Source organism: Procambarus clarkii, chromosome 36 (assembly GCF_040958095.1).
Source record: "Procambarus clarkii isolate CNS0578487 chromosome 36, FALCON_Pclarkii_2.0, whole genome shotgun sequence".
NCBI classification, from domain to species: Eukaryota; Metazoa; Arthropoda; class Malacostraca; order Decapoda; family Cambaridae; genus Procambarus; species Procambarus clarkii.
This window is the reverse complement of record NC_091185.1, coordinates 39,738,094-39,754,658: the sequence shown is the minus strand read 5'-3', so window position 1 is coordinate 39,754,658 and position 16,565 is coordinate 39,738,094. Positions and strand designations below refer to the sequence as shown.

General features: G+C 35.6%; 1 protein-coding gene and 1 long non-coding RNA gene across 2 annotated transcripts; both read left to right on the top strand.

Annotated features, from left to right (window-relative positions):
- The first annotated feature begins 997 nt into the window (after nucleotides 1–997).
- On the top strand, nucleotides 998–2,221 carry LOC138371527 (uncharacterized). Its single transcript, XR_011230534.1, has 3 exons — nucleotides 998–1,145; nucleotides 1,485–1,663; nucleotides 2,046–2,221. It is a non-coding gene; the product is annotated as an uncharacterized lncRNA (long non-coding RNA).
- A 7,837-nt stretch (nucleotides 2,222–10,058) lies between these two features.
- On the top strand, nucleotides 10,059–12,289 carry LOC123758397 (uncharacterized). The gene is made up of 5 exons (XM_069336799.1): nucleotides 10,059–10,074; nucleotides 10,421–10,512; nucleotides 10,878–11,079; nucleotides 11,613–11,797; nucleotides 12,074–12,289. Exons 1-5 carry the CDS (start codon nucleotides 10,059–10,061, stop codon nucleotides 12,287–12,289), a joined length of 711 nt encoding a protein of 236 aa, XP_069192900.1.
- The last annotated feature ends 4,276 nt before the right edge of the window (nucleotides 12,290–16,565 follow it).

The window sequence follows — 16,565 nt, the reverse complement described above, 5'->3', positions numbered from 1 at the left end:
GAGCCACGGGTTATTTTTTCTATTATCAGTTACTTGTTTGGTAAGGAGGGGACAGTGAGTGTTGTAGAGGCTTAGAGTTTTGGAGAGAAAGAGGTTAGTTGATGAGTTTATATCCTGTGAATTATTAAATTCAGATTCCCAGTTAATATTGTGAAGTGCATTAGAGAGATTGCCTAAAGCTGATTCACTATGTAGCCTGAATGAAAGTTTTTTGGTTTCTGGTGGTGATGTAATGTACCTGTAGTCTGTTTCTTATACTCTCATTTCTATCCTGAACCAAGCAGTGTTTTAAAATTTTATTTAGTTCATGTAATTTTTTTAGTAGTTTTTGTACTGGTCATTTTCCTCATTAATTATTGATTACCTCATTAATTACAGATTTTTAATTAAATAAATGAATTTTTATTTGTTATTAAATATAAATCTTTCATGTAACTCCAGTTAATGCTAAAAAAATTATTAGTAATTTAAAATGTAATGATTGAAACATGTATTTATTTTGCTGCATAGCTGATCTTGTAAATTTAATTGTTACCAGAGCCTGTTGTACCAGCACATCCACCTAATTCCTGCCCGAACTGCAGTGAGAGCAAGTTCACAACTTTAAGCTCCAATAATTTGTGCATCTTTGTAACTTTAAGTGGTAGGTTACTTTAAGAAACATTTATTTGATACTAGTATTGGTAGCTGGCATTGCTCAGGTGACCCAGGCTACAGTCTTCATCAATATAACCATTCACTCTCTTTACCAGTGTATCTTCACTTATGAAGACGTATTTATATCACATACGTATTTATAACCATACAGAGAATTGTTTATGGGTTGGTTTACACACATATTGATAGCCACACTTGAATCCCTTGCCAAATAAAATTGTTTTACTTTAATTTTTTTTTTTTTTTTGTGGGGGGCAGGAAGGTATGATCTGTATATCCCAATATTTAGGTGCAAGTGCGGATATGTAGATGAAGAACTTGGGAAAGCCATGCACCAGTCTGTTTTTTATTCAACTGGAAGAAATAGTAGCACTTTCTTCAGCATAAATCTATTGGATTCCTGGCATTTTCTCACGAGAAGCAGCCCTGGAACTTCTCTTCAGGCATTAGTTAGTGCACTGGAATTATTTGGTGCTTCTCGAGGGCGTGTAAGTCTTCATACCATTACTGTTTTAATAGTGCAAGTATTAAATTGGTGTATAAACTTAAAAACTAAGTTTGTTACTTAGCAAATGCATTGTCATTATTTAAGAAATAGGGTTAAATATTATTAAATTAATAAATAGCATGAATATTCTAAATATATATTTTATATATGTCTAATATCATAAGAAATGGAAATGGATTACCAATCTTTAACAATTTCTCTTTTTATGTAATGCTCATGTAAGTTTATTTTCATTTCCTGCAGGTATTTATAGTCTGTTGCTTAACATGCCACTGCTTGGCACTTTTTGATAAATACTTACACACATTTTACATCTTAGCATGGTCCCATCAATTTTGAGACAACAAAAAGAGTCTTCTTTGAATGGCGTTTCCATCAGTATGAACTTGGGAGAATAAAAGGAGAATTTGACAAGGGGTGCCCTGCATGTGATACAACACCTGTGGCTGTACATATTGATGGCAACAAGAAACTGTATCGTTACAACAAAGTTGGGAGGTAAATATTCAAGTTAAAATATTTAATGCTGCTCATTATTGTTAAGGTATAATGTAAGGTGTAGTAATATGTTTGTAGTACTATAAACACAGCACTGTATAATATTTATATAGTGTCATGCAACTTTTAATCAGATTTTTTTTAATTGTTAAATGATTACACCTTTATTACTTGCCTTTCAACTTCAGTTGAATTTTTTTATTTGGACTAAGGCTTTACTAATTAAAAAATATTTATTTCACTATATACATTCATTTAGAATAGGAGGGATTATGATGTGAATGCCAGCTTGGGTAGTTGAATTAGTTTTAAGTGAAATGATGTTTAACTGTCATCAAAATGTCTCACACAATGAACATTCATTAATTTAATATCATTCCAGAGGGATCAGAAACTCATATTATTCTGGTGGTATCTTCGCTTGTGACAAAGAAGTTCAAGATCACGTTTCCACTATTCAGAACCTTAAAACTCAAGTAAGAATATTTTTACATCTGTTCGAAAGCCTAAAAATAGGTTTTCAAATAGAAACCTAAGACCTAATACCAGGTTTTTACCCATACAATATTTGAAGAGTACCTTTATATATTAGCTTGAGACATTATCAATAATGTATATTAATTGGACGGTTCCTAACTATATCATGTTCAAAAAAATCTATAAAATATATGGAATGCATATTGAATGATGAAAAATATTATAATAATAATATAATAATAATAATTTTTATTTAGGTAAGGTACATACATAAAGAGATTTTACAAAGTTTGTTGGCTTTATAGATAGAGCTAGTACATACAATGCCTAAAGCCACTATTACGCAAAGCGTTTCGGGCAGGAAAAACATTAATGACTAAAGCTTAAAACTAATGGGTAAAAAGAATAAGATGTGTTGAGTACAAATAAAAATAGAGGTAAAAGAGGGGGGAACATTGTTGAAAAAGCAGCACAAATACAATTACAAATTATTACAGAAAATTACATTCAAACAGCGTTGATTTGAAAAACAAAAAACATACATGGGTTGACAACAGAGGGGTAAGGTAGGTTACAGGGAATTTATTAGGTATAGCTTCGTTTTGACCTTAAACTGGTTGAGAGAGGTACAGTCTTTAACATGGTTGGGAAGGTCATTCCACATTCTGGGCCCCTTGATTTGTAGAGCATTTCTGGTTTGATTAAGTCGTACTCTAGGAATATCAAAACTGTATTTATTTCTGGTGTGGTGCTCATGGGTTGTTACAACCTTCTATGAAGCTTTTGAGATCAGGATTGGCATTATAGTTTAGCGTTTTATATATGTATAATACACATGAGAGAATGTGCAGTGACTTAATGTCTAACATATTCAGAGATTTGAGTAGGGGTACCGAGTGATGTCTGGGGCCGGAATTGGATATTGTCCTAATAGCAGCTTTGTGTTGAGTAATTAGAGGACGTAAGTGATTTTGGGTAGTAGAGCCCCAAGCACAAATACCATAGTTGAGATATGGATAGATAAGGGAGTAATAGAGAGTCACCAGGGCACGGCGTGGTACATAATATCTGATCTTAGAAAGAATGCCCACAGTTTTTGAAACTTTTTTTGATATATTTAGAATGTGTCCCTGGAAATTCAGCTTGTGGTCAAAGAGAATGCCAAGGAATTTGCAATCTAATTTGTTACAAATTTGGGTATTGTTTATTTTGAGATTTATTTGATTAGAGGATTTATTGCCAAACAGAATATAGAAAGTTTTGTCAATGTTAAGGGTGAGTTTGTTGGCAGTTAGCCACAGATGGACTTTATTTAGCTCAGTATTTACTGTGGTATTTAGAGCAAGGGGATCAGGACTGGAGTAAATGAAGGTTGTGTCGTCAGCAAATAGAATTGGTTTGAGGTGTTGGGAGGCATTTGGAAGGTCATTAATGTAGATGAGAAAGAGGAGAGGGCCAAGTATGCTGCCCTGAGGAACACCAATGTTGATGGGTAGGGTGGGAAAATTGTATTATTCACAGAAACACATTGGAGCCTGTCAGTAAGGTAGGATTTGAGGTATTGTAGGGAGTGTCCTCTGACACCATAATGATGTAATTTAAGAAGAAGGTTTTGGTGGTTGACAGTATCGAAAGCTTTACGCAGGTCCACAAATAACCCAACAGGGAACTCATTTTTATCAAGAGCTGTATGAATCGAGTTAAGCATACTAATAAGTGCATCGTTAGAGCTTTTTTGGGGCCTGAAGCCATATTGGCCAGGGCTAAGTATATTGAGTTTGGCTAGATATGAGTAAAGCTGCTTATAGATTAGTTTTTCAAAAATTTTTGACAAGTTTGGCAGGATTTATATAGGTCTGTAGTTGTTAACATCTGTGAGATCACCACATTTGTGGACAGGCGTTACTCTCGCTTTTTTTTTAGAATATCTGGAAAGGTTTGGAGTTCAAGTGACTTGTTGAAGAGCAAAGCAATAGCAGGGGCTAAAGATCTGGAGGCTTTTTTGTAGATTAAAGTTGGTATCTCCTCAAGGGCACCAGACTTGGTTTTAAGGGAAAGGATTATCTCATTGACGTCAGTGGAATTAATAGGCTTTAGGTACAGAGACTGTGGATAGTTACCTGTAAGATAGTCCTTAATGTCAGTACTGGAAGATGGAATATCATTTGCAAGGGATGAACCAATGGAAGAGAAGAACCTATTGAACTCAATAGCAGAATCAGAGGCTGAAAGCTGACCATCGTTATTAGACAGGAGAGTCGGTTTGTTATTTATAGACTTCTTTGATCCCAATATTTGTGAAATTGTTCTCCAAGTTTGTTTAATGTTGCTCTTTATTTGGGTAAATTTATCTTCGTAGTATTTAGTTTTGGCTCGTCTAATTATCTTAGATAGCAATAATGAGTAATTCTTTGAGAATTCTTTGGAGACAATTCCTAACCTATACTTCTTCTCAAGGTCATGTTTTTTATTAATAGATTTAAGTATTCCCTTTGTAAGCCAGGGATTGTTAAGCCTTTTGGTTGTGACTTGTTTTGTAAGCATAGGACAGTGGGTATTATAAGGCTAAGAGTTTTTTGAAGGAAAGATTGAACTGCTAGGTTGATGTCCTCTATGTTACCTAACTCGGACTCCCAGTTGACATTATCAGTAGCAGTTATAAAATTGTCTATAGCAGTTTCATTGTGTAGTCTAAAACGTATCTCTCTTGACTCAATAGGTGGTTTGCTAATGTTAGTTAAGAGAAATGTGGGGTAATGGTCTGTAGTGCTATCGGTGATTATACCTGAAGTAAGCGGAGAGGTTATGTTTGTCCAGATGTGATCTAGAGTCGTGGCAGTGCTATCAGTGATTCTAGTAGGTCTAGTGATTAAGGGTATGAGGAAGCAGGAATTCATACAGTTGAGGAAGCTAACAGCAGTAGGGTGTTCTGGCTCGCAGAGGTCAATATTAAAGTCCCCTGCGATAATTAGATGGTTTTTGTTCAGTCTGTTATCAAGTATTAGATTTCTAAGGTTTGAGTTGAATTCGGACACATCAGTGTTAGGAATTCTATAAACTGCACCCACAGACAGGACAGACTCGGCACCCTTGACTCTGAAGCTGGCGAAGATATACTCCCCATAGCAGTCTCTAGTTCTAATTTCTTTTAAGCATGTTAGTTCTTGGTGGTAGTAAAGAGCAGTGCCACCACCTCTCTGAAGTTGACGACAGTTGTGAATTGCTGAGTAGTTAGGCATGTTAAAGAGTTGAGTAGTATCCTCTTTCAACCATTCAGATTCAGATTCAGATTCAGATGTTTATTCAGGTTAGGTATATACATTCAAGTGATGTTACATTAAAGGATTGATATATAGATAGAGCTAGTACATACAATGCCTCAAGCCACTATTACGCAATGCGTTTCGGGCAAGAAAAACATTAATATCTAGAACTTAATACTAATTGAGCATAAAGAATAAAAGGTGTTGAGAACAAATACAAATAAAGATAAAAAAAAGGGGGAACATGACTGAAAAAGCAGCACAAATACAATAGGTTGACAAACAGTGTTGATTAAAAAAAAAAAAAGAAAATAACAGACATGGGTTGACAATAGAGGAGTGAGGTAGATTACAGGGAATTTATTAGGTAGTGTTTAGTTTTTATCTTAAACTGGTTGAGAGAGGTACAGTCTTTAACATGGTTGGGAAGGTCATTCCACATTCTGGGCCCCTTGATTTGCAGAGCATTTCTAGTTTGATTAAGACGTACTCTAGGAATATCAAAACTGTATTTATTTCTGGTGTGGTGCTCATGGGTTCTGTTACAACCTTCTATGAAGCTTTTAAGATCAGGATTGGCATTATAGTTTAGCGTTTTATATATGTATAATACACATGAGAGAATGTGCAGTGACTTAATATCTAACATGTTAAGAGATTTGAGTAGGGGTACCGAGTGATGTCTGGGGCCAGAGTTGGATATTGTTCTAATAGCGGCTTTGTGTTGGGTAATTAGAGGACGTAAGTGATTTTGGGTAGTAGAACCCCAAGCACAAATACCATAGTTGAGATAAGAATAGATAAGGGAGTAATAGAGAGTCACCAGGGCAGGGCGTGGTACATAATATCTGATCTTAGAAAGAATGCCCACAGTTTTTGAAACTTTTTTTGATATATTTAGAATGTTTAGACCATGTTTCAGTAAGTATAATAAAAGAGAATTTGTTGTCAATAGCTTCAATCAAGGCACTAACATCATCGAAGTGTTTACCTAGGGATCTAACGTTCAAATTGATTACAGAGATATTGTGATTATGAGTTAATACATTGTTTACATCATATGCTGCAAAATATCTGCAATTTAGATCATTAAAGTGATTATTGTCATAGATAGTGGATAAGAGGTTAAGTTTTGGGTCTATACTTGACTGCATAAAAAAAGCTGATTGCAGGAAAAACAAGGAAAGAAAGGCAAATTACAAGGTAGAAATAAGCTATAAAATAGGGAAAAAAAAATGTACACAATACTGTACAAAACAAACACAAAAGGGGCTTACAGGGGTACAATGGAGTAAGGGAGTATGGCTAGGCTAGGCAACCTAGGTAATAAATGAGATTAAAGAAAAAACATATAAACATGGACTATACAAAACACAAGATATAGATATACAAAACAAAAATATAAACAAGACTAAGCAATACAAAAACAAATTGAGCAAAAATGAAAAATGAGGTAGATTGCTTACAAGTACTCTCAGGTACACTGTAAGTAACAATAGATAGATAATATATATCAATATAGATAAGAATGTCATGATACAATAAGATAAGCAATTACAGGAACAGATGAAAACAAATCTGCTGTAAAATAGAAAGTAATTATAGCAAAACACAACAATATAATAATATAACAATACAATAAGAGCTTACAAAGTATTGAGTCTGCTAAATTAGAGAATAATTATGGCAAAACACAACAATAAATGCAAGTAAACAAAAGAATTGAAACAATTAGAGGTAGAATTAAGGTCACTAGATAGCCATGGAGGATACACAAGTTTGGTGGAGAGAACAAAAAATCAGTAGAGACTGTCAAGATGAATATATAAAAAAATTTGACAAATGATAATTGTAAAGTAAAATAATCTTAAAGATAATCAATTTTAATAATCTTAGTTTTAACTTATAATTAGTATGAACTTAATTAAAAGAACAAAAATGAGATCAATAATTGATTTCAATAAATGACATAGATCAATACAAATAAATTTAAAATATAAATGGAATAGGGTAAGATTAGATTTAAGAGTAAAGTTTTACAATGAAACTGAGGTAGATGCTTGCATAAGTGCATGGAGACTTGATGGATTATTTAGGAAATTATATGAATGAGAGAACATTAGGTAAATGGTAAGGCAGAGATAGCAACTTAGACAAAGTTAGATTAAGTTAGGTTAGGCTCAGGCACTGAAAGAGTTATTTTAAGTACTGGCATTGGTCGGGTTCATTACATAAAAAAATTACATTTATATATGACTAATATATATATATATATATATATATATATATATATATATATATATATATATATATATATATATATATATATATATATAACTGAAAACTCACACCCCAGAAGTGACTCGAACCCATACTCCCAGATGCTACGCAACTGGTATGTACAAGACGCCTTAATCCACTTGACCATCACGACCGGACATAATGAGGTGATAGCCGAGGCTATTTGAACCACCCCACCGCCGGCACTCGGATAGTAATCTTGGGCATAGCATTTTACCAAATCACCTCATTCTTTGGGGCACACGTGAGGAACACAAATGCGAACAAGCCTGAATGGTCCCCAGGACAATATGCAACTGAAAACTCACACCCCAGAAGTGACTCGAACCCATACTCCCAGATGCCACGCAACTGGTATGTACAAGACGCCTTAATCCACTTGACCATCACGACCGGACATAATGAGGTGATAGCCGAGGCTATTTGAACCACCCCACCGCCGGCACTCGGATAGTAATCTTGGGCATAGCATTTTACCAAATCACCTCATTCTTTGGGGCACACGTGAGGAACACAAATGCGAACAAGCCTGAATGGTCCCCAGGACAATATGCAACTGAAAACTCACACCCCAGAAGTGACTCGAACCCATACTCCCAGATGCCACGCAACTGGTATGTACAAGACGCCTTAATCCACTTGACCATCACGACCGGACATAATGAGGTGATAGCCGAGGCTATTTGAACCACCCCACCGCCGGCACTCGGATAGTAATCTTGGGCATAGCATTTTACCAAATCACCTCATTCTGAATGGTCCTGGGGACCATTCAGGCTTGTTCGCATTTGTGTTCCTCACGTGTGCCCCAAAGAATGAGGTGATTTGGTAAAATGCTATGCCCAAGATTACTATCCGAGTGCCGGCGGTGGGGTGGTTCAAATAGCCTCGGCTATCACCTCATTATGTCCGGTCGTGATGGTCAAGTGGATTAAGGCGTCTTGTACATACCAGTTGCGTGGCATCTGGGAGTATGGGTTCGAGTCACTTCTGGGGTGTGAGTTTTCAGTTGCATATTGTCCTGGGGACCATTCAGGCTTGTTCGCATTTGTGTTCCTCACGTGTGCCCCAAAGAATGAGGTGATTTGGTAAAATGCTATGCCCAAGATTACTATCCGAGTGCCGGCGGTGGGGTGGTTCAAATAGCCTCGGCTATCACCTCATTATGTCCGGTAGTGATGGTCAAGTGGATTAAGGCGTCTTGTACATACCAGTTGCGTGGCATCTGGGAGTATGGGTTCGAGTCACTTCTGGGGTGTGAGTTTTCAGTTGCATATTGTCCTGGGGACCATTCAGGCTTGTTCGCATTTGTGTTCCTCACGTGTGCCCCAAAGAATGAGGTGATTTGGTAAAATGCTATGCCCAAGATTACTATCCGAGTGCCGGCGGTGGGGTGGTTCAAATAGCCTCGGCTATCACCTCATTATGTCCGGTCGTGATGGTCAAGTGGATTAAGGCGTCTTGTACATACCAGTTGCGTGGCATCTGGGAGTATGGGTTCGAGTCACTTCTGGGGTGTGAGTTTTCAGTTGCATATTGTCCTGGGGACCATTCAGGCTTGTTCGCATATATATATATATATATATATATGAATATATATATATATATATATATATATATATATATATATATATATATATATATATATATATATATATAATTTTACTTTTGTCCAACAGAGTAGGTATATGTGTGGAGTGTCGACATTGAAAGCTGCCAAAAATAAACATGTTTCATTTAGAAGTTTGGATGAAACCGGCATAAGCATGGCTTCCTGTCGACATGGAATTATTCTTGCTGCATTAAATATGTATCAGGGAGAGCTCTACAGTTATGCCCACTATTTGCAAATGAACCGTTTACAAAATGTGTCCTTCATATGCCAGGATATCATCTGTAAATACTAGCCATGGGCCTTAAAGATTTCATCAAGAGAACAGAAGTTCTCACTTGGGCAAGGAAAGCCTTTTTTAGGAGTCCTACATGCCAAAGGACATTCTTGGTATTGTCAGGTAAATAATCTAATACTGTAATAATATTTTGACTTCGTTTTACTGTAAGTTGGAAAATATAATTTTTTTTTAAACTCTTATATGTAAGGATTTATCTATGTTAAATGCAAATTGTTAATACAGTAGGTAGTTTTTAACAAACGTTATGCTATTATGTCAAAGGTTTTGTATGGAGGGCGGTGGCAAGAAGGAAGTGGCCTGACATCTGGGGAGGAGGCAGAGCAAGTATTTTCCTACCTTTCAAGATATAACAACAACACTAAGAACATGCTTAAAGCTGATATGTGTTAATTTTTGTTTAATCTAGTTCTAAATTTTGTACCTTTCAATCAAATCAGTACAATGGTAATATTTGATGGTTATATATATCCAGATAATGTTATAAAATAATATAAGAATATAGGAAATTGCAGAAAGGCATTTTGGCTCATATAAAGTAGCATTATACTCATATGCAACCAACATATACATGTATAATCCTTGTTTGAAAAATCAAGTTGCCCCTGTTTTTATGCTTTCTTTCACATCCTGATATTTTTAATCTTATTACTCTACCACTATTTTTGAGCTCTTTGTTTCCTCTGAAATAACAATTAATTCATTCCACTTAAGACAGCATCAATATCATCATCCTTTTACTTTCCAATCAGTATTTTGAGACACAGTATTATGATGTCAATGAATAACTAAATTTATTTCCACAGAGCGTACAGAAGAACTGACAGAGGGGGCACTCTTTTGGAATCACAGAAAAATTAATGGAATGCCTCGGGCATTAGTTGCCAGATTCAGAAAGGTATTAACATATGAATTGTTCTATACAATGAAAATATAGAATTATATATAAATATACAATTGTTCTATACAATAAATCAAGTGTATATACATGTTTTTATTTATCTTTAATCTTATTATAAGACACTAATGGTATTTTCTTCTCATAGACAAAGTAAAATTGGATAAAAACCCACTTGTGTATTTGGGAAATTTATGTAAAGAATTACACCAAGTCTTTCACACACTCCTTGGTGCTTTGTCAAGGTCTGAATCTGAAAAACACATACTCAGACCTTGACAAAGCACTAAGGATAGTTCAAAAGACTTTGTTTAACTCTGAACATAAATTTTACAATAAATATGATGGCATTTATTTTTAAATAGGCCACAGAGACAGCTGCAGCAGTTTCAAATGAGATTCACAGGCTTAATGTCCCAGAATCTGTTATTGAGAAATGGAGATCAGAATTACTGATCATTGCAAGATCTTTAAATAACAGATCCTCTGCCAATAACATTGAGCATACTATCGAGGCATATGGAGAGAATATAAGGCATCGCAAAAATCAGATTACCACTTATGCAGGTAGACATTAATTGCTTTTTTGTTTGTTCACTGAAACCTAAACATTAATACAGTACACAGTTGTTAAATTAGTTTTTCTATGTAAAATACTATTGGTGCAAATCAAATATTTGATAACAACCTGAAACTTTACAGTTTCATCTAAAATGAGAGCTGTATTGAGAAACAAAAATGAATTTGAGAAAAAAATCTACGAGATCTCATAAAAATCTACAATCAGAACCATCTGGATTTGCCTGAAGCAGATGTTTTAACTGGCATCCTTCCATGGCACAATTTATTGCTTCATCAAAACACAAGTGGTATTTACACAAGATCTAATGATTCATTAGTTTTCTCAGCATTTTCAAATATTTATATATTATTTGTATTAATTGTACTTTTATATATGGAAAGACTGCAATACCATTAAATTGAGTTTGTTTTCTTAAGGTAAATTTTATAGATACAATTTTTGTTTATGTTTAATTCACAAATGATTCCCATTATCATAATTTGTCAATCACATACTGTATTTTCATTTTGCATTATAGTGTCCCTGACTGAAAAAAGAAGTGCAGTGGAAAAGTTTGAGCTCCAGAAGAGATGTAGAGAGGAGGAATCACTAACCATTCAAGAAATGATAACATGGTTACAGTACTACAAAAAGAAAAGGGACAAACTATCCGAGTATATTCAAGAATTACAATGTGATTCTTTCCCTTCATGTCTCTGCAAGGTAAGAAATTCAAAATACTTTTTGCAATTTAGATCTTCAAAACACTCAACTCACTTAAATGTGTTCAATTAGTCAGAGTAATATTGCCATCACCTTTCACATTTAAACTATGAAACACTTCCATTTTCAAGAGTGGTACTGTGGAGAATATGGCTTTTATTATTATTTGTATCCTTTTGTTTTACTTAATCTATACTTATATATATTTGCATTATGTACAACTAAATAGGTGCAGTATATATTTGACTCTAAGATGTTTTAAATATTATATTCCAGGATTCTAACACGTACACCATTGAAAACCCAATTCTGTCAGAAGAAGAGAAACGTGGATTATTGGCTTATCTCAATCAGGGTCAAAAGCAATGTGCTGACAAGCTTACTGAAGCCATACATTTATTTAGTTCCTACCAGCCAAATGAGGTCTATGAGCCTTTCTTGGAGCTCTTAGAAAGTGATGAAGATGAAGACATGTATTTACAAAATGAATAGATACAAATGAACAAATCCACAAGGGCCATGATGAGGGTTCGAACCTATGTCCGAGAGGATCCCACACGAGCCTTAATGGACTGTGTTACGACATGGCAAAAGAATTCCAACCGGGAGTTCAACTGACCTCAATCATAGATTTAAGGCATCACGCTATTGTGATTTCTGTGTTTAACAAATAGATACAAGATAGGCTTTTAAATTTTTAAATTTTTACTTACTTTTGTCCTGTTGCTTGGTTACATGAATTGACCACACACATTATGTTGCTTAGTTACAGAGATTCTTATAACTACATGAATTTTATTGTTCATTTATAAGCCCATTATGTGCCTCTAAAAATTTCCACTGCCACTCACAGGATGGGTATGTTGTGCATAATAAATAAACTAAACTAATATTTTATATGCATATACTTTTGTCTTTTAATACAATAAAACTGGATTATATTAAAATATTTTCCTCATGCTGTGTTTTTCTCAACCCTCTGAAACTATCACTGGAAAAAAAAAAAAGTGGTAGCCAACAGGAGGATTCAAACCCCTCACTTGGGACTCTCAAGCTAGCACTGTAGACCACCATGCAACTACTTTGTGAAAATTAATGCCACCTGGGATACCACTGAATCCTCTGATTAAATCCAATTCTCAATGATACATCACATCAATATGATTTCATAATACAAAGGCATGCATACTCTCAATATAAAATACTTTAAACACTCAAGTGAGTGTTGTGTATTGATGTGTGATTTAAAAGTTGAGTAGGTATGGAGGACAAGTACTGGGCTTTATTGTTTGGGATGGTAAAAAATCAAGTCAAAATGTTTATTCAGGTAAATGTACATACATAGATGAGTTACAAACATAATGTTGGATTTATAGATAGAGCTAGTGCATACAATACCTAAACCCATTAATGTGCACAGCGTTTCGGGCAAGGTTTGGGTGTCATATTTCATGATTGCTTGAGAGAGGGGGAAGGAAAGAGAGAGAAATGGGGAGATGGAGGCAACGGGTATTTGAGGCTGAAATACGCAGAGTAGAACGCTTTCAATAGAAATAGCAGCAGTAAAAATTCGTCCTGAAGTGTCATAAAGGACAGGGGTCGTAAGAAGACTTTGAGAAGACTGCCTACAGATATCATAAGGACTTCCAACCATTCGCCGTGCTGGAGGACGAATGAACGTCGTCATTCCTTCATTTTCTAGTGTGTGGATTGGTCAACATAAAGGAGGAATCCTGATTATATGTGGCATATTTAGTCGAGCATACAGACGTATGTAGGTGAAACCTTGCTGAACAATGGTGTGAGTTGAGCGCACTGAGAGTCGGTACAGTATCTCGCAAGTGTGTTCTAGACCACACTTGAAAGTAGATTAGTTAATATTTGCTATTCTGCTGCTTATATGCTCTTGGCAACAAAGTAAGGTGTAGTAGAGGGGATAGTAGTAATAATAAGAACTGCAGAGGGCCTATTGGCCTATACGAGGCAGCTCCTATTATAACCACCGAATGAGAAGGAGATAGTAATAGGAATAAGAAGAGGATAGCAAGGGAGCATAGGAGCAGACAATGAACAGAAAAAGGGAGAAGTGAGAAAGTTATGTTCTGGTCTTGTGCTTACACTCATGGTGGGTAGAGTAAATAGTTCCGTGATTTGGGTGTTCATGCTAGGTTGTTCTATTCTTATGTGAATTGCTTCAAGAATTTGTAATCTACCCACCATCAGGCTTATTCGCATTATATATATATATATATATATATATATATATATATATATATATATATATATATATATATATATATATATATATATATATATATATATATATATATATATATATATATATGTGTGTGTGTGTGTGTTTCATTGAATATGACCGCATATTCTGTATTTATTATTTTCTGGTTTAGGGCTTCTATCCCTCTAACTATTTTCTTAGCATCAGGGCTTAATTGAAATAGTTCTCCAAAACTCATTTTCGTACTTTTAAGGTGAAGAAAAGAAGTGATTTACTAAAGATTTGATTGATTGATAAAGATTAAGCCACCCAAGAGGTGGCACGGGCATGAATAGCCCGTAAGTGGTACAATTTTTTTTCTCAGTATTCTGAGGTTGCATTTAACCATCAAGCTGTTATCGCGGGGGAGGATACTGCTTCACAGTCTTTATGAGGGGTGTCCAGCTGCTGGACACCTTTCTTGACCAGGAGAGTGGCTGTGTTGATAGCTTCAGGGTGGCCACTGCATGATTCATGAACTTTTAAAGCTCTTCTAAGGTCATTGGTTGCTTCACATTCCAGAAGATAGTGAAGTAATGGCTTTTCTGTGACAGTTTGGCAGAAGATGCACTCTCTCTGTCGGGGTTCACCAATCTCCCAGTTGCATCTGTAACCTAGACGTAGTCTATATAGCCTAACTGCTATTTCCCTGTGGATTCCTTTTTGGATATTTAACCTTTCTAATTTGGTTGCCTGAAGATACCATGTTGCAGATGGCGAACCTTCAGCTATTCTCTGGTGCAGGTAGGCTTTGTTGAGATGTGAGAGTTTTTTGGTGATGATGTTTTTTATGTTCTCTAGGCTTGGCTAATTGTTTTATGTATCACTGGGCATGGGCGTTTCGGGCATGAAAAACTTAAATGACAAGCTTAATACTAATTGAGCATAATGAGTAGAATGAAAACATAGCTGAAAAAGCAGCACAAATACAATTATGTCGACAAACATAATATGTGCATAGTATAGTATATACTATACACATACGACATAGTATGTGCGAAGGACTTGCAGATTGGCTCTTCCAGAAAGGGAGGTTAGCGACCTGAGGATTGCCGTCCCGGCCGCAGTTCGCTCTCTCAAGTAAGTGACCTCAGCATTAAAATTCATGTGTGTGTCCAGGATGATTCCTAGATACTGATAGGTGTCGACCCATTCTATTGGTTGATCCTGTACTGTGAGTTGGATGTTGGGCTTCGCTATTTTTATGGGCATGGCCTTTGACTTTGAGGGGTTGAGTTTGATCCCAATGTAAGAGTTGTATACATGTACACTTGCCCCCACGAAGGTTGTAACCTTCAATGTAAGTACATAGGTATGACGTCGACCAAGCTGACGAGGCGTTTGACATGCCATCTTCAATCCGGTGCCCCTAGGACTCACATGAGACAAGCCCATGACATTACTCTAACAAGAGAAATGTTGAACAAGAATACCTGCATAATAGACAAAACCCAAGATGCAAGAAGATTACAAATTCTTGAGGCGATTCACATAAGAATTTTAACGATTCTTCGCGGCAGGGGATCGTATTCCAGGGACCATAGGATTAAGGACTTGCCCGAAACGCTACGCGTACTAGTGGCTGTACAAGAATGTAACAACTCTTGTATATATCTCAAAAAAGAAGAAAAAAAAAAAGAATAGAGCGACCTACCATGAACATCCAAATCACGGAACTATTTACTCTACCCACCATGAGAGTAAGGACAAGACAAGAACATATCGATGCCAACACAGAAGACAATGTCCAACATAATAGGCCAATTACACTGGATTAATCTTTGTGTTTAGATAGGAGCTGCTTCGTATGGGCCAATAAGCCTTCTGCAGTTACCTCAATGTTTCACCTCACATTTATCCCTTATGTATCCTCCCATGTTTTCACCTTTATTGTATTATCACCTGACCCAGTGCGGGTATAAAATCAACTAGTATTGTAAGATCTGTTCACTTGAGAATGAACCATGGAGGTTCGAAACGTTGTGCAAATTATATAAATAAGTGTAATACACTCTATAGTAAATCACTTCTTTTCTTCACCTTAAAAGTACGAAAATAAGTTTTGGAGAACTCCTATTTCAATTAAGCCCTGATGCTAAGAAAATAGTTAGAGGGATAGAAGCCCTAAACCAGAAAATAATAAATACAGAATATGCGGTCATATTCAATGAAACATGTTTGAAAGAAAACCTGCTGCCAGTATACACCAATCAACCCGTTCTCGCAAATTCGTAAAGTCAATATTGACTTATTAACTACGTGCATAGGTGATATACTAAACATAATAGATACCCTTAAAAAGATTCATAGAAAACACCAACCTTACCAAACCTTGTTAGTATCTTAAGATAAGCATCTTATTGCTTCGTAATTACAATTATTACTTAACCTATACCTATTATAGGTTAGGTAATAATTGTAATTACAAAGCAATAAGATGCTTATCTTAACATACTAAGTAGGTTAGGTAAGGTCGGTGTTTTCTATGAATCT